This window comes from Dermacentor albipictus, chromosome 1 (assembly GCF_038994185.2).
Source record: "Dermacentor albipictus isolate Rhodes 1998 colony chromosome 1, USDA_Dalb.pri_finalv2, whole genome shotgun sequence".
NCBI lineage: Eukaryota > Metazoa > Arthropoda > Arachnida > Ixodida > Ixodidae > Dermacentor > Dermacentor albipictus.
In genome coordinates this window covers 116,562,810-116,587,656 of record NC_091821.1, presented here as the reverse complement: position 1 = coordinate 116,587,656, position 24,847 = coordinate 116,562,810, and the positions used below count along the sequence as shown (strand labels likewise).

General features: G+C 40.9%; 1 protein-coding gene across 4 annotated transcripts in view; it reads left to right on the top strand.

The window, feature by feature from the left end:
- Nucleotides 1-24,847, top strand: part of Piezo (piezo type mechanosensitive ion channel component) — a 228,796-nt gene that overhangs the window by 150,059 nt on the left and 53,890 nt on the right. For all 4 annotated transcript variants that reach the window (XM_065439611.1, XM_065439612.1, XM_065439610.1 and 1 more), the window contains 4 exons: nucleotides 9,059-9,189; nucleotides 10,417-10,578; nucleotides 18,747-18,986; nucleotides 24,364-24,579. In XM_065439611.1, the coding sequence (XP_065295683.1) occupies nucleotides 9,059-9,189; nucleotides 10,417-10,578; nucleotides 18,747-18,986; nucleotides 24,364-24,579 (749 nt within the window). The remainder of the gene's footprint in view (nucleotides 1-9,058; nucleotides 9,190-10,416; nucleotides 10,579-18,746; nucleotides 18,987-24,363; nucleotides 24,580-24,847) is intronic.

Below are 24,847 nucleotides of genomic sequence, written 5' to 3'. Positions count from 1 at the left end.
TTAGCAATGAGAAAAGTGTAAACTCAGTGTACAGTAGTAATGGGCGACTTCAATGCAAAAGTGGGGAAAGAGCAGGCTGGTGAACAAGCATTTAGCAACTACGGCATCGATTATAGGAACACTAGAGGAGAGTTGTTAGTAGAATTTGCGGAAAGGAATAAGCTGCGAATAAGGAACACCTTATTCAGGAAAGGCAGCAACAAAAAGTGGACCTGGAAATGCCCTAATGCTGAAACAACAAATGACATTGATTTCCTACTTTCTGCCAATCCCAGCATAGTGTAGGATGTAGAAGTGTTAGGTAGGGTAAAGTGCAATGATCGTAGGTTAGTGAGGCCTAAGATTCACCTCAATTTGAAGAGAGAAAGACTAAAATTGGTCAAGCAGAAACAGCCCAACCTAGACGCAGTAAGGGTAAAAGCAGACAAATTCAGCCTGGTACTTGCAAACAAATATGCAGCCTTAGAAAAGAGAGATGAAGACGACATAGAGGTAATGAATGAAACCGTAACCAGGCTGCCTTCAGAAGCAGCAATTGAAGTGAGAAGTAAGGCACCAAGGCAACCAGTAGGCAAGCTGTCCCAAGTAACAAAGAACCTAATAAAGAAACGGCAAAAAATGACAGTGTCCAACTGAAGAGATAAGATAAAATTCTTGGAACTACCAAACTTATCAAGAACAAGAAAATAAGGGATATTCAAAATTATACCGTGAGAAAGACAGGAAGCACTAAAAGATGGACGCAGCATGATATCAGTGAGGAGAAAACTTGGCATAGGACAAACCAAGATGTATGCACTGAAAGATAAGCAGGATAATATCATCAGCAATCTCGAAGGTATAGTAAAAGCAGCGGAAAAATACTATACTGACCTGTGCAGTACCCAGAAGAGCTACGATACCTCCATTCGAAGTAGTAATGAACAGGTTAAAGAGGCTCTTTTGATAACTAGTGATGAAATTAGAAGGGCCTTGCAAGACGTGAAACAGAGGAAAGTGTCAGAAGATGGAATAACAGTCAGTTTAATCAAAAATCGCCCGTGTACTTAGATTTAGGTGCACGTTAAAGAACCCCAGGTGGTCGAAATTTGCGGAGTCCTCCACTATGGCGTGCCTCATAATCAGAAAGTGGTTTTGGCACGTTAAACCCCATAATTTAATTTAATTTTTAATCAGAAATGGAGGAGACATAATGTTTGAAAAACTGGTGGCCCTTTATACGAAATGTCTATCAACTTCAAGGGTCCCAGAGAACTGGAAGAGTACCAAAATTATACTAATCCACAAAAAGGGAGACATTAAAGAATTGAAAAACTATAGGCACATTAGCTTACTTCCAGTATTGTATAAGATATTCAGCAAGATAATGTCTAATAGAATAAGAGCAACACTTATTGGAAATACAATACTTATTCTGGCTATACTGAATTCAGTCAACCAAGGGAACAGGCTGGCTTCAGGAAGGGATACTCTACAATGGATCATATCCATGTCATCAATCAAGTAATAGAGAAATCCGCAGTGCACAATCAGCATCTATATAAGGCTTTCATAGATAATGAAAAAGCATTTTATTCAGTAGAGATACCAGCAGTCACAGAGCCATTACGTAATCAAAGAGTACAGGATGCTTACATAAATATCTTGGAGAATGTCTACAGATTCCACAGCTACCTTAATTCTCCAGAAGTAGGAAGACACCTATAAAGAAAGGCGTCAGACAAGGAGACAAAAACCCTCCAATGCTATTCACTGCGTGCTTGCAAGTATTCAAGCTATTAAACTGGGAAGACTTAGGAGTGAGGATCAACGGCAAATGCTTCAGCAACCTTCAGTTTGCAGGTGACATTGTCTTGTTCAGCAAAACTGGGAATGAGTTACAGCAAATGATTGAGGACCTTAACAGAGAGAGTGTAAGGGTGAGGTAGAAGATTAATATGCAGAAGACAGATAATGATCAGTAACCAGACAAGGGAACAAGAGTTCAGGGTTGCAGTCAGCCTCTAGAGTCTCTAAAGGAGGGCATTTGCCTACAGGGAACCCTGATCGTGAGAAAAAAATTTATGGAAGAATAAAAATGGGCTGGAGCGCATACGGCAGGCGCTGTCAGCTCTTGACTAGAAGCTTACCATTATCATTGAAAAGAAAGGTGTACAATCAGTGCATTTTACCGGGGCTAACATGTGCGCACAAACTTGGAGATTGACAAAGAAGACTGAGAACAAGTTAAGGACCGCACAAAGAGCGATGGAACGAAGAATGTTAGGCGTAACATTAAGAGACAGAAAGAGCGGTGTGGATCAAAGAGCAAATGGGGATAGCCAATATTCTAATTTACATTAAGAGAAAAAAATGGAGCTGGGCAGGTCATGTATGCATAGTTTAGATAACCGTTGGACCATTAGGGTTACAGAATGGGTGCCAAGAGAAGGGAAGCACAGTTTGAGGACAACAGAAGACTAGGTGGTGCAATAAAATTAGGAAATTTGCGGGTGCTAGTTGGAATCAGTTGGCGCAGGGCAGGGGTGATTGGAGGTCGTGGGGAGAGGCCTTCGTCCTGCAGTGGACATAAAATAAACTGATGATGACGATGATGATGATGGGCTAGTTGGTTTGACATTATATATTGCAAAGGGGAGTGCAGAAGTGTTGAAGAAAGAGGAGACCAAGACAGGAAAGACGCTCACTTCCAACTAAGTTTATTTTGAGAAACAGACCACCAGGAGTGTTATTGCGCACGCACTGACATTGAATGCTGAGAAATCAGCCTTTTAGGGGCTGTTTGGCTGCGTAGACTGATACCAAAGAGATCTTGGTTGACTTGGCAAAACCATTGCAGCTTACAATCACTGACTTGACATGTATGGTGGTAGTTTCTGATGAAACAGCACGGCTTAAATTTAAAGTTTTAAAGTCCAAGATGGCTTAACCTAAAATGAAAACTCACTGAAATTCAACGATGATACAAAGTGCATTTAATGCTGCGTGTTCCTCTCTGGCAGTTTGCATCCGTGAAGACGTGTGACAGCACAGGCTCACTGGGCTCATTCATAGATGCCTTGGTAGACGCCACTTCATACTTTGTTATTGACAGTGTTTCAAAATGCTTCGATTGATGGACGTGGAGATCGCAGCAGAAAGAGCAGCCAAACAAAGACACTGCGTTGATCCTGCAAGCGCTCATGTTGCTCCACTCCCAACTTCAACTGAAGCTGTAGCTGCTTTGGCCCTTCTACGCCAATATCGGCCTATCGCTTGTTGATCTTTTAAAACTATGTTGAGGACTCGCATGTTACGCATGCGGCTACCAATGAGAAGCAGGCTACACTGTTGCAGTACTTTCAGCCAAATAAATAAATTGTTTGTGTGAAATTGTGTGTTTGCGGCGTGGCCTAGGCCAATCGCGCACGGCACAACCAAATGCGCGCTCCGAACAATGATCCCCGATCGCACCCTTAGTTCATTGATTGATGTGCAAAAGTTTTTGACACGTCTTTTACATGATTTTATGTATTGAATTCTGCGTATATTGAACTATTTCACGATCACCGTGCTGTTCGATATATCGTGGTTCGACTGTATTTCAGTAGCCATTTTTTTTCTTTCTTTTGCTCTCGTGCACTTATCGCATTGGCAGAATTAAAGCTAATTGGGGCATACTTACTTAAGTAGGAATCGAGACGCTATCACCAGTCTTGAGATATCCATCCTCAAAATACACCAATTACATAGATGTTCTATGTATTTTCCTGTAAAGCCATTCTTATGCAGTGTAGTACGAATTTACACAGAACAGCAGTGTATTCCATGGAATATTTCGCAGACAAATGTGTCAAATCTTATACTAACCACAGCAACTGATGCCTCAAGCATTGACCAGCTTCAATGCTTCAATTATGTGTACTATAAGGTAATTTATTGAAAAAGCGTCTATTGAATTTTCATAGTTCGGTAATTACCTATTGTGATTTTTCACATTTAAATTTTGCCTACTCCTAGTAATCGAGCCAATGTGGTAAAATTCTACTACCTCAAACAAGGTTTCCCTTTAAACAACTGCAATAGCCTTAAGAGAAAGGTTTAGATTGGGCCCAACTCGGATGCCGCCTATTCAAGTACACATAAAATGCAGAAGCGCTTTTCTTGGATAACCACTGGGCCAATTGCAATTTAGGGCCTTAAAATTTATGAGGAATTGGAAAAGAATGGTAAGTTTTAAAAAACATAGAAGCACAAAGTTTACAAATTCGTAGCTCTACACCAATAACAGATATTGCAGTTCTGTAAATTGCATCTTCTAGAGCATCCAAAACGAAGAAATTTAATATATCAATTTATATCCTACAAGAATTTGTTACATTGTTCACAAGTGTTTTGCAAAAGTCCTACTCACATATAAGTTGTCTATTTGAGAGCCATGTGTAATATATCAGTTTGGTCCACTTTAGATGTACTATTAGACACAACTTACAGAATTGTGATATAGTTTTTAATTGCTGTGTTTGAGTGTGAACTTGGTAGTCTTATTTTCTGAAAATTAGCAATTTTTTACCAATAGTCACCAATACTCAACTTTTTTAAATGAAACAAACCTAGTCAAAACTGGTGTGGTGGTTCCCAAGAAAAATGATTTCTCCTTTCCCATGTATTTAGCTAGAAGCCCCCGAGCTAAAGCTTCCTCTTCACTCTTCCCGTAACATGGAAACAAATGACCCTTTCTTGAAGGTTTTAGCAATGATTTTGTATTAACCCTTTCAGGGTCGATTTTTTTTCGCCATATGCGACCACCCAGGGTCGATTTTTTTTATTGCAGATTTAAATTCTTCAAAGGGACCTATTTCAAAAAATATTTTCCGTAATTTTTATAGGGTGACCATAAAGTGAGCGAAAAATGCTCTGTTTATTCATGAATAACAATAATAAAAAAAAAGGAAATAAACTTCAAAGAATTAAAAATTTGATGCATTGTGATACGCAATTCAAGGCTTAGAAAATGCACACGATAATATTCCACAAGCCTTAAATGCTCCTGCTCTTACACTAATATTTATGTCCATAGCGTAATCGAACTGCATAGGTGAGCGCACACAAGAAAACTCTGTGGTTGTGTGCTCGTCAAAAAAGCGAAATGCTTGACAAACTTCCGCTAATCTTCAGCTTATCACCACGCAGAGGCAATTAGTTCTTGTGAATCTCAAAAAAAAAGAAAGAAAGAAAGAAAACGCATGCACGGCGGCATTCTTCATATGTGCACCCCTGTGAGCAATAAACGAGCGAGTAACAGGCAGTCACCTGTTGAGCGATTAGTAACGAGATAGCCATCATTTTTGGGAGCGCAAGAAGCCGGAACTGCCCGTGGAACAAAACCCTAACTAACCTCCGCCTACCCGCCCGCGCACCAATGCGCGAGAGGTAGTATATAGACGCGCCGGGGCAAACAAACCATCCAACGAAAACCGAGAGGGAGGCGCTAGTAAAAAAATCCCTGTATTCCCACCTAGTGGCAGCATATTCCAGGAAAGAAAAGGTTAGGAAATTGCTGCGCTTTTTAAACCTACAGACGGCCGTGTAAATACATGGCATCGACCATTTTGGACTTGTTCGTGGCGCCGTATATTTACGTCATTGACCCTGAAAGGGTTAAATATATCATTGCAGTTACAACAGCATTCCATATATCAAAATAAAGCTTATGAGAACTCTATTATTTGACATCCTCAGATTCACTGCTATAGTATCATGAGGATAGAGCAGAATTGCAAGAATGTCGTTCTTGTGAGAACGTAATTACCAGAGTGCCTGCCTTCTTCACCATTATCAGGTGCACACCTCTGCACATTTGTTAAATATTTCGTCCACATCGCAGAACAAAAAATTATGTACTAATCGGAAAGCGAAAGTCTACTCCTTATACTCCATTCTAAATTGAAAAGCCAGTCCGTAATGTCGCCAGGATTGAAATTGGGTGCGGCACTCGTGGCTCGTCCTTGACCTGCATTCAGTGGTTTTGGTAAGGAATGAGGTAAAGGTACACTAAAGCCAAATACTAAGTCGGTGTAAACTGTTTAAATACCATTCCAGAAACCTCGGAACCCTTGTTTTGTGCCAAGAAAAGACTAAGCTTATGAGAAAATTGTATCTGAAGGGTCAGAATACCTTTCTCTAAATTCAGATCTCCCGCCACTGAACCGGGGGAGGGGTAATGTTGTATACGCCATCACAGCTCTTTTCTGCCGTCGGTGAGTAAAACGGCGCCCGACAGACGGCGGCACCAAGCCAATACAGAGCGGCAGATTAGTCGCTGAAGCTTCTTTTTGGTTAAATGCCGTAGACCGTTCGGGCATCCTGCGACATCACATGGAAGTTGAATTCTCTGCTAATTGCAGTTTGTGCGAGTTTCACGAGCCAGCAAAATAAGTGCAGCACAACGCGATCAGGAAAGTACTGAAATGCAAAAGCATGGGTGGCGCAGAGTCGTGCGAAAACAAAACCTTTCGAACGCCCGCGTTGTTGTCAACAGCAATTTCAATTAGTTCTTTTTTCTAACCATGAAATGGAACTGGACAAGTAGCATTTTATTTCATCTTATAATACAATACGAGGATGTATTTTGCAACGAGTAGTTCAGTACTCGGGACAGAATTTAACTGAGGAGTGCTTTCGTCATCGGACAAGTGCTTGAATGTCCCGGGGGTGTCTCTAATTATGTCCTGCATTTACCTCGATTTCTCGATTATTAAGGTCCTGTTCACGATAATATTGATGCTTTGGAAATTCTCAAGCACTAATATATCACTTTAGTTTCACTTAGTGTTTCCCTTGAGTGTCCCTTTAAAAGAACTCTCTAGGTTTCAGACTTGAAGGCTGAATGTGTCACTTTGAGGAGTTAACCCATTCAAGAGCCTACTAATTCTATGAAATGAAAATTTAGTTTCATCATATTTCTTGTACCTTCAGAATCGTGTAATCTGTATAGCTGCAGAAGAAATTAGTAATTTTCTATTCTTACTGAGTTTTCTCAAGTTTAAAGAATGTGGACACTATGAGAGAACTCTCCATAAAAACAGAATATAAAAATCTTAACTATTTCCCTTCTAGCATACTTTAAAAGCACCCATCTGGACTCTTGAAATTTATACCTGATGTAAAACATTGTTAAAACAATGAATGAACTGAACCCACTTACATGAAGACAAACTGGCACTGCAAGGGCAATCGTCGAGCCATCTAACTTCCAACTCGTTTTACTAAAACACTTTGCACTTACTATTCAAACTTGCAGCATACGTCCAATCAGAACTGCTGCAAGATGTCAGTGACATTATTTAAATTAAAAAGGTAACAGGCCAGATGCTGTTCAGCACCCAGGTATTACTAATGAGCAAAAATGATCGAGGTTGTTTTTCTCACATTGCTTTTGACATTTTGCAGTTGGTGTGGTTAAGAAAATGCCAAAAACATTTTTATTTTCAGTGGCTATTGTTTTTGCCAATGCAGTTCGAAATCTGTCTCCATAGTGTTTGCCCAACTTCAGCAACAAAACCCTTGTGGATTATTGCTATCTATGAGATGGTACTGTGATGAAGCTTTATTTTTCCATATTAATGTGTAAATTTGTTGTGTGAATAGAGCTAATCCATTTCATAATGAACAGGTGCACATACAACTGGGTAGGATGTTTTATCAGTGAAAAGGTTTATCAAGATAAAATTGGCCCCTCTCTTCCCCAAAAACGTGTGGCAATCTACAAACAGAGTACTCCACCCCCTACTCTACCCCTGCGGGGGGTCAATCCCTACTGGAGGAAGAGCCTCCTGCAGGTGGAGGAGAGTCTCCATCCATGGGGCAGCTGACAATGTCACCTGTCTCAGCGGGCTTCACAGCCTACCTCGACAGCTACATGGAGCCCCGGCTATCAACAGCTGGGCAGCCACACGTGCGGCTTGCCAGTGTGCCCCGGCCTTCAGCCATTGCCCCACAGCGTCAGGGGTCCAGTCGTCGCTCCTCACACTATGCGTGTAAAGCTGGCCTGTCCTTAGCTGCCCGTTTGTGCCTGCTCGCTTTACATGATGGCTTCTCCTTACAGCTGTTATGTTAGGCACTGTGGTTTATAATATACCTGCATGTTTTCTTAGAATATGCAGTTAAACGTGAATTTATATTTCTCTCATTACAGCAGTGAACCATGTACATAATTCGTCAGCTTTTCAGGTTAGATTCCTTATTTTGTTGCTTGTATTGATGCGAGTACAAGAAATTCTGTATTCAATCAAAGTTGCATACATCACTTCGGTTTTGCTTGTATTGTGGTTTATAGAGCGCCCTGGTGCAAACAAGGTAGCACATTTGTTGCTGAAGTTCTCATGCTTATTTTGCTCACTGCAGTGGCAGTTGCAAATGAGCTGTTGCAGCTTTTGGGGGTGTCATCATGTAAGGTCTAGTACATGGCAGGCTTCCTTTCCCAGTATTGGTGTGATTGTGCATAGTGGTCTGAATGCCATTGCTGTCTTTATAGCTTGTCATCTAGTGCTTTTGCCTGTCTGTACTTAACAGACAGCGTCGTCTCGTGGCTTTGGGCTGTTTGTGCTGGACTCTCATACCTGTGTCATAGCTGCCCTCCTTTTAGCACATTAACCCCCGTATTCAGAAATGCAACTTAAGTTGAAGCCCATGCTTGACGCCTATCGTGACGCCTATCGTGAACGCGCCGAAAGAAACGCAGTGAGCGTCTTTGGGCACGTTAACGCCAGGCGTCATTTAAATCAAGTCAAGCATGGGCTTCGACTTAAGTTGCATTTCTGAATACGGGGGTAAGAGTAGCTGCTCACTGCTTCATGTCATCTTACTCACATATCCAAAAAGGCAAGTGTCTAAGTAAATAATTTGCTATCACAGCATGGTGCTTCTGGCTGTCATGAGATTCAAGCAGTTGATGTGCACCCAGTGGAGCCTGTTGCTTTTGTCTTGTTATAGCTGCTTGTACTATGGACACTGCTTGCACTCACATGTTTGCGGTGCTAGTTATTTTGACTAATTTGTTGCTACTTTATTTTGGCAGCCATACGCTCCGGGGACTACTACCTTTTTGATGACTTTGCTGGAATGGATATTGATCTTGACCTTGATGTCAAAAGTCGAAAAGCTGCTGAAGAGGAAGATGCAGATGTCAAAGTCCGAGGCATCAATGCTGTGAGTGGACTAGCTGGAATAAAAAAGAACTTGGTTATGTGGGATTTTATGTGGCAATGTGTATGAACTATTAGAAGATTGGTTATGAGTATTGACTTTAGTCAATCTAGCTAGGCATGTGTTTAGGCTTTGTCTTGGAAAGTGTGTGCTTCCTCAAAGATTAAATGCTTTGCTGCAGGATTTTATACTACTATGCTGAGTGAGTACATGGGCATGTGGTCCCAACAGTTAAACAGAGGCTATGTGGACAAATGGGCTTAGCAAAAGAATTTAGTAATGATTGATGATTTAGAGAGAACTGTAGAGAAAAAAAATGTGCTTTCAAAACCAGAAAAAAAAAAAGGTGTTTCTTGTGTAATGTTGCAGCTGAAAATTCATTCAATAGAAAATTTTGCCAAATCAAGACGCACACGCTTTAGCAGAGCAAATAATTCAATTCAGGTAGTTACAGTAAATACTGCAGGGTCCTGCATAGCTCGCTGCGCCTGTTTGAAAAATTATTCTGCGCTCACCGCTGCACAGTTCTTGCTCAAATTTTGCAGGAAGATCGCATTTTAGAGTCTATTTCATTTAGTGTAGCACTTGACGCAGTTAATTGCCTGGTTTTTAAGAAAAAAAGTGCAAATTTACTTTCGCCTATGGGAATACAAGCTGCTGTCGCGATGACGAAAGCATAAACTTGTGTCGCTGTCTGTCGACAGCTGCAAAAAGCACCGTTTCAGGGAGTGCAGTCACGTGTTCCAGAAGCGGGCAACATACAATTGAAATTTTATCCTTTATGCAAATAAGTACAGTTGCCGATGGAATTTTTTCCTACACGAAAGGAAGCACAAAATTTTCTGAATTATCAAGCATTGCAGAAAGCTAAATTTAATAAGAAAAAAAATTTCATTTTGTAGAATATAAGGGTTCGCGACAAAAGGTTGTTTCATATAGAGTTTCGTGCCGTGTCAACGATATCACATGAGCGGTACGAAGCGAAGGTAGCCACGCTTTCGCATTCACTTTGCCCCTGCAGCTGATAGTGTCACCTGCAGTGTGAAGGAAGTAGTGGTGTGTACTTGAACTGCACGTCACGGTGACGTGGAGTGCTGTGGGCATGCCCCGCTCCTCCATAGCCTTTGCAGTGCAAGGCATTGAAGAAAGAGCGAAATCCAGCTAAATGAATGAGCATGGATGCAATCTTCACCTTCATTGCAGTTTATCAAAGTCTGTTTTCTTTTTCAGCTGCTGAGTAATGCAATGAAAAGTGGAACCATAAAGTGTGCATCAGAAGATGCTCGCTTGGTGTCCGAGGAGGCAGATGATGTTAATGAGTCAAGCCGTCTATCTCCTATTGTGAGCATGGACCGATCACCACTCAGTCGCACCGTTTCTGGAACATCACAGGTCTTGGCTTTTCCTTTTTCATTGCATGTTCGAGCTTCGAAGTCAGAGTTATTCAAGCTTTATAACTGAATATTGCATGTTTTTAAAAAAATGTGTTTTATCTGCCTGTGTAAAGGCTCATTGTTTCGTTTTTTGTATGTGATGCATTAAAGAGGATGGGTCGTTGTACTTGCAGCGCAATATAGCCCACGTGTGGTAATGTATTTGCAAGCATTAAAATAATTTCTTTTAATTCTTTTCGAAATACGTAGGCCTTTTTTGTTTGTTAAAGGAAATGCTTGAAAGCAATTTCAGACGTTTTGACCTTTAACCAACAGCTGTTTGCCTAAGTGTTATCTTATTTTCCTCTCCTTGCAAGTGCTCAGGTTCAATAGAATTCACAGTTATGCAGGTACGGGGCTGGTCTTCTTGAAAGATGGCTGGACAAAACGACATAGAGAAGAGAAAACGCAAATTAGTGCAAGGAATTATACCAACTTTTGTTCTTTTGCACATTGTAGTAATGCCCTACAAAGTCAAGCTTTAGTGCTTGTAATGTTTTGCTGTCACGTAATGTTGCACAATGGGTGTTACACTTAAATTGCATACTTTAAATCACTTTTATGGGTTAACTAAGGGGCATGCGGAGATAAGATTTGGGACAAGGAGTGCTAAGGAACTAAAGGTGATGTTTGCAAAATTTCAAAGTTGTGAAATAATTAGCACAATCATAATGGCCAAACTTTATATCTATAATGTCACGCTATAGTGTAACGCTTAAGTGTTACACTCTATTGTGTGTATGTGTTTTAGGGTAAACAGACCAATGAGGTTTGTTTTATTGGATATTTTTAATCCTGCAAAAGCATGCACACACACAATACCCTGTTTAGTGAAATTTGAGGAACTGATTTTTCGCAAATCTTTACCAAATTAAATATAAATGGACCTCATATTCAAAATAAGCAGATAAAATTACACACGTCAATAAACTTTCAGCACCATAACTCGAATAAAGACTTACTTTTTAATAATTGACCCAACACCCATGTTGTAAATCATTTACCAGAGTAAATCTATAGCCTCTAATGTCACACTGTAGTTACTGATTTACTTACATAACTGCAGTAAATCAGTTAAAGATGCCAGAGGTGTCCAGTAATGCCTTTCTTGTCACTGCATTTCTGTTTTATGACTATATGTTTCTTCTGTTGTTTAATCCATCTGCACATCACTTCAGGCTGCGCTTTCAATCTTTCATTTCCTGCTGTGCACCATTGCATGTTGAACATCTCTTAAAACCCCATTGGAACTGTGCAAAATATATAGAGTGTGTAGCAGTACTGTGTGCATCTCGCACACATTGTCAGTACCATCAGTGGCTGCTCCAGCATTATGCTGGATGATTATGCACTGCTCACTACCTTCAAGTGTACCTTCGCCTATTGTGATCATGGCTAGTGATTGCAGAATCTCTGATCAGCAAACAATTGCAAAAGCAAACATATTGTACAACTTCTGAAGGAGAATGTGTGTGTGCGTAGTAAAGCATGTAGAAAGGCTGATTACTACGGAAGTGCTCATTACTAAAACATTTTGTACAACACACTCCAACAATGCTTTGGTGCAAATATACACACAAACATTATTTTTCTGAAGTTGTAACTCATACATGTGGCCATGTGCACGTGCGTTGTCCGCTTTAGGTACATAACTGCTGAGATGCCAGCATCAAGGTTGGATGTGGTGCACATGTAGTTGATTATATAGTTGCAAATTGATTCAACATCATAAAGAACCATCTATGTTCATATCATGCACTGTACGTGACATTGATATAATTGATATCAGCAGAGGCATAGTTCCTGAACATGTATAATCTGCATGCATTGAGGCTACCAGTGCAGTTTTGCACTGCTCACTTAAACATTGTGCATGAACTGCTAGTGATAGAAACGATCATTTAAGGGACACACCTTTATTGAGCAAATCTTTGTACCTGCTGTTTTTAGTATGCTCAACCAAATTTGGTCCATATTTGATTCACTGGACATCCTGTGCTATGTTGTTACAACCAAAATGAGCAAGGGCACTGTGAACAAAGCTTTTTTGACATATTTGTACACTGTAAGTAGTGGAAATTTGGGCTTGTTGGTTCCATGATTTTCGGGTTGTAAAGCACAAATGTAATGACCACAAAAAGGACAAGACGACATAGAAAGCCTGCACTACCAGCAAAAGTTTATTTTACCAGGGCACAATCTTATAAGCTCGCACAAAGCCACCACGCGTGTGCAATTACCTTCTTAGGAGGTAATTATTTGTGCATGTGTGGAGGCTTTGTGCAAGTGTATAAATTCGTGCTCTGGAAAACTAAACTTTTGTTGGTAGTTGGCGCATTGTGTGTCGTCTTGTCCTTCTTTTTGTGGTAATTTCATCTCTGCTATACAACTTGAACTTACTCTAGCCTTTTATTCGTGCACCAGTTGGCCTCTAAATTTTTTATTTCTAGTACAATTTTGCCACCGAATACCGAAAGATTACCTTAAGTTTACTCCTCTAAATTTTATCACATTCTAATCAGACTTCAAGAAATACTGCTGTTGCCGGAACAACTATGGTCCTTCTGTGCAAGGAAATCATTGTATGAGGACCCCACTTGTTTTATTGCCCAGCATAGATGCCTTGATCATAAAAATGAAATGCTAAACAACTATGATTGTGCAGTCCAAAAACAAGAAAGGGGCTGATAGATGGAATAGCACTCTGTGGTATAAAGTTTGTAAACAGGGATAATGCCTCAGAAAGGCTGGCCATCGTTTCATAGGAGGACCCATCTTCGTCAAAGGTGGCCTTGTCATCTTCGGCGTGTTAGTTTTAAAGGGTTAGTGCAGTGACGTCACGTGCGGATGTTGTCGCTGGTGGCTGGTTTTAAAGAGAGAGACTTCAGAGGAAACGAGCGCTGTTGTCCGACGTCTGTGAGCTTCGTTCCCAAGACGAGGGGACAAGAGCGGGAGAATGGGAACGCGGGGAGAAAAGAAAAGAAAGAAGAGAAAAAAATAAAAAAGGAAAAAGAAAAAAGGAGGGGGGGTTGGAGCCAGGGCGACACCAAGACAGAAAAAAAAGGGGAGAGAGAGAAAGAACAAGAAAGAGAAAAACAAAATTTTAAGAAGGACGGGGGGCCTGGGAGCATGTTGGGGATGCGAGAGATTAGGAAGCATTCAGGGGTATCATTGGCGGCATGTTCTTGTGGCAGTAGAAGAGCCAGCCGGTCAGGCGGTCAGTGCGCGAGTAACACAAAAGACAAAAATAAAAAATAAAAAGGAGCCCATATTCTATAGCACAGCGCATGACATGTACTCTGCGGTAGATTTAGCTATCTGCTCTGCCACACTTCTACCATGCCTCGAATGGGATGTAGTTAAAAATCCATATGGGAGTGATCATTTTCTCATCTGCTTCAAAACTTTTGAACAAAATGAATTCCTCCCACACCCCCCTGAATAGAAAGTTGCATCCCCAGATTGGAAAAAAATTTGAGGAAATCGCCCAGATGCAGCAAGACGCTTTTAAATATTTTAGTGTGAACGATGTTATTGCCTATTTTACCGCTTTTATAATTGACGCTGCGATAGAGTGCATTCCACAAACGAAAGGGACTACAAAAAAGAGGCATGTGCCGTAGTGGAATGAACAATGCAAGAATGCACATAAGGAGCAAAACAAGGCCTGGCGTTGACTACGTCAGCCTCCAACGGCAGAAGACCTCATAAACTTTAAGCACAGGAAATCCCAAGGCTGAAGAACGTGGTGTATTACTGCAAGAGAAATCTGGAAAAATACGTCATAAGCATAAATTCCTCTGTGCAAGAAGCGAAATTCTGGAACAGGCTAAGAAGATTCCTCCATGCAAGAAGCAAAATTCTGGAACAGGCTAAGAAAATAATTAGTTGACAAACCTACCTTATGCATTCGGCCGATGGTCAAGGCCACAGCCTTCAAGACCTGGCGAACACTCTGGGACAACATTTTGAGCGTGTGTCTAGCTCTGCAAACTACTCAGTCATTTCAGAAACATAAACAGATTGCAGAAAGTAAGGCACTGAACCGTAAATGTAGGGAAACTGACCCGTACAACCATCCTTTTAGCATTGCCGAGGTCAGAGCATCTTTGAACGGCTCCACGAAATCTGCACCAGGAGCTGACAGAATCTTGTACATAATGGTAAAACATCTTCACCCTTACACTCAGATGGCTCTGTTGTCTATTTTCAACATTGTCTGGGAAACGGGAGACATTCCGTTGGCATGGAAAGAGGCGATTGTAGTCTCCCTGTCTTGGCACAAGCTAAAGATTTATCCTCTATGGCAAGCTACCGGCCTATAGCACTCACATGTTGTTTATGCTTTTACACTTCCTTGAATCAAACAAGCTCCTTGACACCCGCCGTGGTTGCTCAGTGGCTATGGTGTTAGGCTGCTGAGCACGAGGTCGCGGGATCAAATCTTGGCCACGGCGGACGCATTTCGATGGGGTCGAAATGTGAAAACACTCGTGTGCTTAGATTTAGGTGCACGTTAAAGAACCCCGGGTGGTCAAAATTTCCGGAGTCTTCCACTACGGCGTGCCTCATAATCATAAAGTGGTTTTGGCACGTAAAACCCCATAATTTTTAACAAGCTCCTTGACCCATATCAGTGTGGTTTTAGGGAAGGCCGATCTACAACAGGCCACTTCGTTCACAGTGAAGCACATATTTGTGACGCTTTCATACACAAATAGTTACTTCTTTCCGTGTTCTTAGACATGGAAAAGGCTTACGATACCATGTGGCATTATGGAATACTACGTGACCAATTAGAAATTGGCATCCGTGTAAAAATTCTTAATGTAATCGAAAGCTATTTATCAAATCGCACATTCCATGTTAGAATCGGTAATGGTCTCTCGAGACCATTTATACAGGAAACTGGAGTACTGCAAGGAGGCGTGCTTAGCTGCACACTTTTTATCATAAAAATGAATTCCTTGCACTTATCAATACCACGTAGCATATTTTATTTGGTATACATTGATGACACTCAGATTGGATTTCAGTCAAGTAATCTCGCTATCTGTGAGCGACAAGTAGAGCTTTGTCTAAAGAAGGTGTCTAAGTGGGCCGATGAAAATGGCTTTAAGCTCAATGGCAGCAAAAGCACCTGCATTCTTTTCACACAGAAGAGAGGCCTCATAGCAAATCCTGATATAGAACTTCAGGGGCAGCACATACCTGTGAGCACAGAGCACTTAGGTGTAATTTTAGACACGAAATTAACCTTTATTTCGCATCTGAAGTACCTTTGAAACAAATGCCTAAAAACCATGAACATTCTTAAAATTCTGTCACACACAACGTGGGGTAGCGATAAGAAGTGCATCATGAACCTTTACAAGAGCCTCATTTGAACACGCTTAGATTACGGGGCCATAGTTTTTCACTTGGCTACTCTTAGCGCATTGAAGATGCTGGATCCTATCCATCACCAAGGTATGTGCCTGGTGACCGGTGCCTTCAGGACAAGTCCTGTAGAGAGTCTCTACGTTAAAGCTAACGAGTGGGCACTTCATGCTCACAGATCATACTCAAGTTTTATGTACTTCCTGAAGGTAAACGCAAACTGTGAACATCTCTCTTACGTAACTGTAAATAACATGACATCTGCAACTTTATTTAATAATTTACTGGCAATTAGAGAACCCTTCTCACTGCGTGTATGGAAACTTAGTCAAGAAATGGATGTTACGCTTTATGAAAATCCTCTGGCTCCTGTCGAGCTATGTCCACCGTGGCAGCTCGTTGAACGTGACACTTCCTTTGTTGAAATAACGAAGAACGCTCCCCAGGTACATATTAAAACACACTTTCTTGACCTTCAGTCGGAGTACTCTTGCCAAGAATTTTATACAGATGCCTCAGTCACATGCCAGCATTTTGTATACAGCCATTGACCCATCCTTTTTAGAATCTAACGTCCTGCACCCGGAAACAAGAATATTCACTGCTGAAGTATATGCTGTACTGACAGCTGTTAAACATATCAAGAAAACAAAACTGCAAAAGGCTATTATATTCACAGACTCATAAAATCTCTTATGTCACTCCAGAAACGCAACAATCCTGTACTCAGTGACCTATATTCGCTCCTGTGCACAGCATATACACCTAATTGGCATGTCATAGTATGTTGGGTACCTGGGCACAGAGGCATTGAGGGCCACATCCATTGCAACGAAAGCTGGTAAATCTTCCGTAGGTATCTTAGCCACAAAGCCATTTTTGCGCAAAAAGCTTAGAAGGCATTGGCAACAGAAGTGGGACACCGAAACCTCCAATAAGCTTCATTTAATCAAGCCACAATTAGGAAATTTGCCACTAGTAGCAAAAATACCCCGAATCGAGGTCTTTTTCTGCTGCCTTAGGATAGGTCATATGCATGGGACGCACTTTTATCTGTTGACCAGTAGTGAACTTCCCATTTGCTGTAGATGTGGCGAGACACTAACTGTCCTCCATGTCTTGCTGGAGTGTACAGAAATTGAAGCTGAAAGGAAAAAACGCTTCCCTCTAGCCTACCGACAGAATATTCCTTTATATCCAGCAATGTTGCTTGGTGCTGATCCACTTTTTGACAGAAAATCTGTTTTTAACTTTCTGCAAGATGTTAGTTTATTGCAAGTTATATGCCCAAGAGTTTCGTAGCACAGCATCTCACCAGAGGCTGCTGCTACGATAGTAGCATTTTGTAGAACACGTGCCTACAGGCCCTTGCATTTAAGGGCCTCGCTGAGGCAATAATGCTATTGGCATTTATATATTTTAGTATCTCATTCTATCAAGCATATCTTTCAGATTCACAGCACACCCGCCGTGGTTGCTCAGTGGCTATGGTGTTGGGCTGCTGAGCACGAGGTCGCGGGATCGAATCCTGGCCACGGCGGCCGCATTTCGATGGGGGCGAAATGCGAAAACACCCGTGTACTTAGATTTAGGGGCACGTTAAAGAACCCCAGGTGGTCGAAATTTCCGGAGTCCTCCACTACGGCGTGCCTCATTATCAGGAAGTGGTTTTGGCACGTAAAACCCCATAATTTTATTTTTACATTCACAGCACATGTGACAAGTAATTGCGACTATGTTAATAGATATGTACTTATTTTACTACTGTTTTTTAGGCCCCTATACAGCCACGTTACATTGTTATAGCCAACCATGATGCTATTTGTCATTTATTACATCATTGATTGCATTACAACATTGCTTGGCATTCTGGCCATGATTGGCCCTTGCACCATAAGATACCACATATCATCATCATCATCAAATATTCAAGTTGTAATGTCTGCTAAGCCCCTGTGAGCAAGCTAAGTAGAAACTCATCAGAGCAAAAAGAGCATTGAAAACAAGAAATTGCCAGGGCAGCTATATTGATGAAACCAGTAACCTCGCAGAAAAACCGTTAAAACAATGTCTGGATGATGTGGCCAAAAGACTCTTCATTAAATAAATTGACCAAGCAGCATTAAGTTATTTGTGATGCCATTAACTTCAATTCAGCCCCTATCATTGGTAAAATAAACTTGTCATCCCACATGCTTTTAGAATCATGCATGCCATCTACTGCACGTATGATAAACAGAATGCAGTCCCCTCTTCACTTTGCAAGATTTATTTGCAGACCTTACGTCATTCATTGCATATATAACTGAAGTTGCTGTGCATTTTGTTTCTGTTATCAAGGTAGCCATACTATGTTCAGAAAGTGCATATATGTTCTATATTGAATGGCAAGTGTACATTTTCTTCAATATTTTCTTTTTTCTTCAGACAGTCCTTCCTCAAATCCTTAACTTCAGTTTCTATTGAGCTTCCACACTGCTGAGAACCAAGCTTTTGTTGTTTGTAGTACAGAGTTACATCAGTCGCTTGCATATTTCATGATAAAATTTTTAAAGGAAGCCTTATTCACAGCAAGTGAGCTGCTCTCTCTAGGAGTCATCTGCTGCAGCTGTCGTGGAAGAGACCTCAATGATGCATTAACAGGGTTAGGTTAGGTAAACACACATTCCTATTTGTTGCATAGGAACGTGTGTTTCAGAAATCCTTCTACAAGTATGTGCTTGTTGAGAAGCATTATGGTGTCTGCAGCCCTCCAAGTCATCTAGCAGACCATTGCCAAGTGCAAGTGACTTGCCTTCCACGAGTGCTGACGAGGCAGTCCTCCCAGAGGACCCCCGTCATGACACTCTTGAGGGAGAGACTGCTCTTGCACCCACCGCTAGTGCCACCGCTGCTGCTCCCGCTGCGGCTCCCACTGCTGCTCCCACCATCGCACTTTCTAGTGGTCCCACTGCTTCCAAGCTTTCACAGCCTCAAGAGCCTAGCCAGGTTAGTCCCCTGGTTCCCAGCACCTTGAGTATGTTGAAATTTTACGAAATTGTTGTGGCATCCTCACTGATCAACATCCTGTGTTGGTTGGTATGTTTTCATAAATACTGTTGCTCCCCTTTCTTTATGTTAGGTTTGGAAAGGCTGCTTATTTATTTATTTATTTATACAATACTGCAGGCCTCATTGAGGCCCAGGCAGGAGGGGCATGCAAAATACAGAATAATTGCATTTGCAGACGTAAGAACAAAAGGACCAAATTAGTGTGCACAATAGCAATGGAGTCCACCAGCTGCGAGAACCAAATGGGTAAAAAGAACACTCGCTCTTGTAACCAAACAATTCCCAAAACAAAAGTGAAGAGTAAATGTACAAATGAACCGTCAGTACAATTTTAAGCAATGAGAAGGAATGTAACACAAAGATCAATTTCAGTTATTACTATGAAATCAGTAGTTCAAACGGTCAATGGAATCAGTACTGTTTAGTAGCGACTGAGGTAAATTATTCCAATCGGTTATAGTGCGTGGGAAAAAAGAATATTTAAAAATGTTAGTTCTGGCATTATAGGGAGTTAAAGAGTCAGCATGACGATGACGTGTTCGGCGTGCTGCCATTGGCGTTACATAAGGCTCAGGAGTGAGGGCGAGGAGATTATTTTTAAGAAGAAAAAGAAATTTCAGCCGTTGTATTTTTCTTCGTATTTCCAATGTCTGAATGCCATGTTGTCTCATTATTGCTGTCGGGGAATCAGTCATGTGGTATTTCGAAAAAATAAATCTGATTGCTTTACGCTGTACTCTTTCTAGTGCACCAATGTTCGTTTTTGTGTAAGGGTCCCACACTATGCAGGCATACTCCAGTTTTGGCCTTATTATTGATGTGTAGGCTAAAAGTTTAGTTTCAGCGGGAGCTTGTTTTAGTTTATGACGTAGAAGACAGAGTTTACGAAAGGCTGAGTCACATACGTTAGAAATGTGAATGTTCCAGTGCAGGTTATGAGTTATTGTGACGCCAAGATATTTGTATTCCCTAACCTCGGTTAATGGTTCAGATCCGAGAGCGTAAGGAAAAGATAGGCTATTTATTTTTTTAGTTATCTTCATGTAAACTGTTTTGTTAGCATTTACCTCCATGTTCCAACGATTGCACCAAGAAAGAAGGTTTTGAAGATTATTGTTCAGGGTTATCTGATCATCGCAACCGGTTACCTCACTGAACAGAACACAATCGTCAGCGAACAGTTTTATTTGAACTGGTGCTGTGACAACGCTGGCAATGTCATTAATATAAATTAAGAATAATAAAGGCCCTAAAACACTACCTTGAGGGACACCTGAGGTAACTGGAAGTTCATGGGAATGGTAAGTATCGATACTAACAAACTGTTTTCGGTTAGTGAGGTATGCTGAAACCCAATTAACAATGAAACAAGGAATGTTAATTAATCGAAGTTTTTCAATTAACTTGGAGTGTGAAACAAGGTCAAATGCTTTCCTGAAATCTAAAAATATTACATCTACCTGGCTGGATTTGTCTAGAATATTCGCAAAATAATGAATAACCGATGTTAATTGGGTGACAGTAGAAAAACCTTTTCGAAAACCATGTTGCTCAGGTGAGAGTACACTGTTATCACTTAAGAATTTAGTAATGTAGTTAGCTATGATGTGTTCTAGCATCTTACAGCATGATGACGTTAGCGATATTGGGCGATAGTTACTTATCAGTGTTAGGTCCCCTTTTTTCGGTACAGGTACTACGCGTGCAGTTAGCCAGTCAATAGGAAGAGTTGCTGTGGATAATGAAGCACGAAAAATGATCACAAGAAACTTGGACACCATTTCTGCGTATCGGTGCAGAAAAACATTCAATATATTGTCAGGACCAGGGGTTGATTTGGTTTTTAAGTTAAGAAGCATAGAAACTACGCCAGGTACAGATACAAGGTCCGAGTTTGCAACGGACAAAGAAAAAATGGGAATCGATATATCACTTGTATTTGCAAAGACACTATGGAAGTATGTGTTGAAATGCTCTGCAATACTTTGCTTTTCGACGATAAGAATGCCGCCATCCACTATTTGTTCAATTGGTTTGTTTTTTTTACTCAAATATGTCCAAAATTTTTGTGGCATGGTACGAATAAAATTGGGCAGAGTGTGGTTAAAATATCGCCGTTTAGCATGCCCAATAGACGAGCTTAATTTAGCTCTTGCGGTTTGAATTTGCGTTATAGGGGCGTTCTTTCGTCTCCAGCGTTTAATCTTTCTTTTCAAGTGAATGACTTCCCGCGTAACCCAAGGGTTAACTTTCGCTGTTTTCTTTGTCTTGTTTGGTACAAAATTTTGAACACAATATGTGCAAAGTTCTTTAAACCTGTCCCAAAGTTCTATAACATTGTTTCCTTTAAAGTTGCTGAGGTGAAAATCTAGATAATCTAAAATAGTTTCGTCCCTGGCACGTGAAAAGTCCTTCACTACAACACTTTTTGCATTACTGCGATTGCATTTTTCCAAGCAGCATGAAAAACATACCATTTCATGATCAGATATGCCGCGTTCAACAGACACTGATAACTTTTCGACATTTCTATTCACAAACACGAGGTCAAGTATTGACGACGAAGATCCGTATACTCGCGTGGGTAAAGTTACAACTTGATGTAAATTGTGGCATAGAATTACATCACGCATATAATTGACATGGGGAGTAAGTTCAGTGCAAGAAGTATTATCCTCCCAATTAACTCCTGGAAGATTGAAGTCTCCTAACAGAAATATTTTTTTTGTGTGCGTGAACGAAGTGATATGCGTACGCAAATCACTCATGAATTGAAGCGGTGAACCGGGTGCTCGATAAACGGCAAACAACAGGAAAGATTGTCCCCAACAAGAAATTTTTAGGCTAATAGTTTCTATATCGTCAGCCTGACGCAAAAGAGTGGACGGCATATTTTTCTTTACCAGTACAGCTACCCCACCTCCTCTCGTTGGTCTGTCGCGTCGAAAAACACGATAAGAAGGCGGGAACACGACTTCATCTTCTATTCCGCTGTGTAGCCATGTTTCAGTTAGAACAACTATATGCGGACTATAACCTATAATAATAGCCTCAAGTTGATCACATTTATTAACGATACTACGGGCATTGATGTTTATAATACGGAGTTCTTTATTATCTGCATAGTGAAGTCAATCTTTCTTAGAATTGTTGTACTTTCCAATTTTTACTCGAGCGTTTTCCGTATCATCCCAAACAAAGACGTTATTATCAATGCGTAGTTTTTCGTGAATTAAGTTTACTTTCCTTTTTTGTTGTCTTTCCTCTGAAGCACTGTGCCACAGAAGTTTACGCTTCCTGAGCGTATCTCGCGAGTAGTCATTTTGTACAGATGTATTGGAACCTTTTAGTTTGTAAGCATTTTTCATAATCTGTTTTTTTTTCTTCGTAATCCTGAAAGTACAAGATGACTGGTCTGGAACTGCCAGACCGACCAAGACGGTGAATTCTGCCAACTGATTTACATGTGACTTCAAGTTTAGTAGAAAAAATTTCAGTTAGAATTTTGTTCCGCAAATCAGTCTCTGTTTCATTTTCGTCCTCAGGCACGCCAAAGACCACTAGATTTGAGCGTCTACTCCTGTCCTCTAAGTCAGTAATCTTGGCCTCCAAGGATTTTACCGTTCGTTCAAGGCTGTCCACGCGCTCAGTTTGCTTTTCTATTTCTAGGAAGCGGGAATCCCACTCCGCAAGACGTTTTTCCATATTTGTTTGCTGTGTTCGGAGGGCTGCCACATCCTCAGCTAGCTTATTCTGACCTAAAAGCAACTTTTCCAGCAACTCGCGAGTGCTAGACTCCTCTGGATTAGGGCCTGGATTTACTTCAACGTCTCCGCACAAGTTAAAAATTAGGGTACACATAAAGTTAATCTTTATTCTGCACAAGTTTTGTTCTTGTACTGTGGCACAAACCACTTAGGCAGTGTTATTTCTTCACTGCATACATGGTCATTAAAGTGATTAAAAGAAATTGGCACCATTAGACTATAGACTTACCCACCTACCATGGCTGAGGTAATTGCAAGCAACACTTCTTTCTCATCAGGCTCTTCTATTCCACTACAATGTGTCACTAGCATTTATTATCAGAACATTCTTTTTTAAGTGCTTGCACTTAAAAGATGTGCACATCATTATTCAAGTCTTACCTGTTACATGTCATGCATAAGGCATAGTTGTCAGCAGATGGGTTATGGCCAAGTGGCTAGCATGTCTAGTATGTGCACCAGTGCTGGCTCTGGGAGAATCCATTCAGATCCTGTCAAAGGACAGATTGTTACAGGGAATATTTTTCTGCTTTCTTCGAGAGTGGTAAAGGGCCCCATGTTTTTACAAGAACATGGAACACAAAACCAAGGTTGTGAGCCGTGTATTTGTTACCAAATTTTAAAACCTGAATTGTCTCATGGTTTATGTGCACAGTCACTAAAGTGGTAATTTGGTCGAGTTCATTTCTCACAGTGAACTTGTTTTAGCACTGACATACATAAACACAAGGGGCACATTACACAAAGTTTCATGTATTGTGGGCTCCTTTTTGTGTCTGTATGTGTCAACACTAAAACAAGTTCAATATGTGCACAGTGTGAAGTGCACACATTCATGTGTGCCAAACGCTGTGGTTTTTCTGGAAGCTTTGAACTCTCCTAATGGAGGCTGACAAAAATGCATGAAAAGGATGAATGCAGTGTTTGTTGCATTTTAGTCACCTTTCACTCATTGCTACAAAATGCACTGACCTTTTCTGGAGCTCTGGGCACTCGCAATAACTCATATGCTTGGGTCTGCCACCAAGCTCAAGATACCAGGTTTGATTTCTTGCTGTAGCATTTCAATCACAGTCAACTAACAATGTGCCGAGGTTTTCATGCATCTTTAAGAAATCCAGGTGATCAAGCTCAATCTGGAGCTCTTCATTACAGTGACCTCTATAGACAAGGTGTAGCTTTGGGATGTTAAACAGGATTATTACTTATTACTGATATTGTGATGTTTTTGGGGCACACTAACAGTACTGTGGTGTTAACATGCTTAAACCCATAAAGTTAAATTTCGAATTCTTCGAACCATAAAGTTAAATTTAAATAAAGTTAAATTAAATTAAAGTTAAAGTTAAATTTCGAACCCATAAAGTTCAATTTCGAATGCTTGTGAATTAAAATTTCATGAGTTTTACTAAGAAGTTGTCGCCCTTGCACGAGAATATATACTGCAGCTCAACCCCCATCTGGGGTTTACGTAAGCCATTCTGATTTCCTGAAGTAGTTGCACTGTTTTTTAGGGAATAGCTGTTGAACAATAATGTCTCTTTTAGGTGCCAGGGAGTGAAGTGCCACCACCGGAAAGCACAGCTCAACAGCCACCAGTGGAGGACACATATGCTGAACGGATACGCAGCCTTCTGGCCTTTGGCTGGGCTCTTCTGGACAGCATGCTGATCAGTGCCACTGCCAAGCTCAATTCAGTCTCTCGTGACTATCGTTATGTGGCACGCAAGCTTGCCGACGAAAAGCGCATTGTCAAGGCTCAGGTGAGAAATGGCCATTGTCTTGGTGCAAATGTTAAGTGCAGGATGAATACAAAAAGCTGAATGAGGAAAAGTGAAAGTGCCTGCCAAGTGTACAATGTAAATTGTATCTTGGAATGCATGCATATTTTATATTCGTACATGGTGTACAAAAGTATCTAAAATGCAAAGTGTTTGGCTTGTGCAAAGCTAAAGCATCTTTGGTTTCAGCTGAGGAACACCAAGCACATGTGAACAGTATTCGTACTGCATATCCATTGTTAATTGAAAA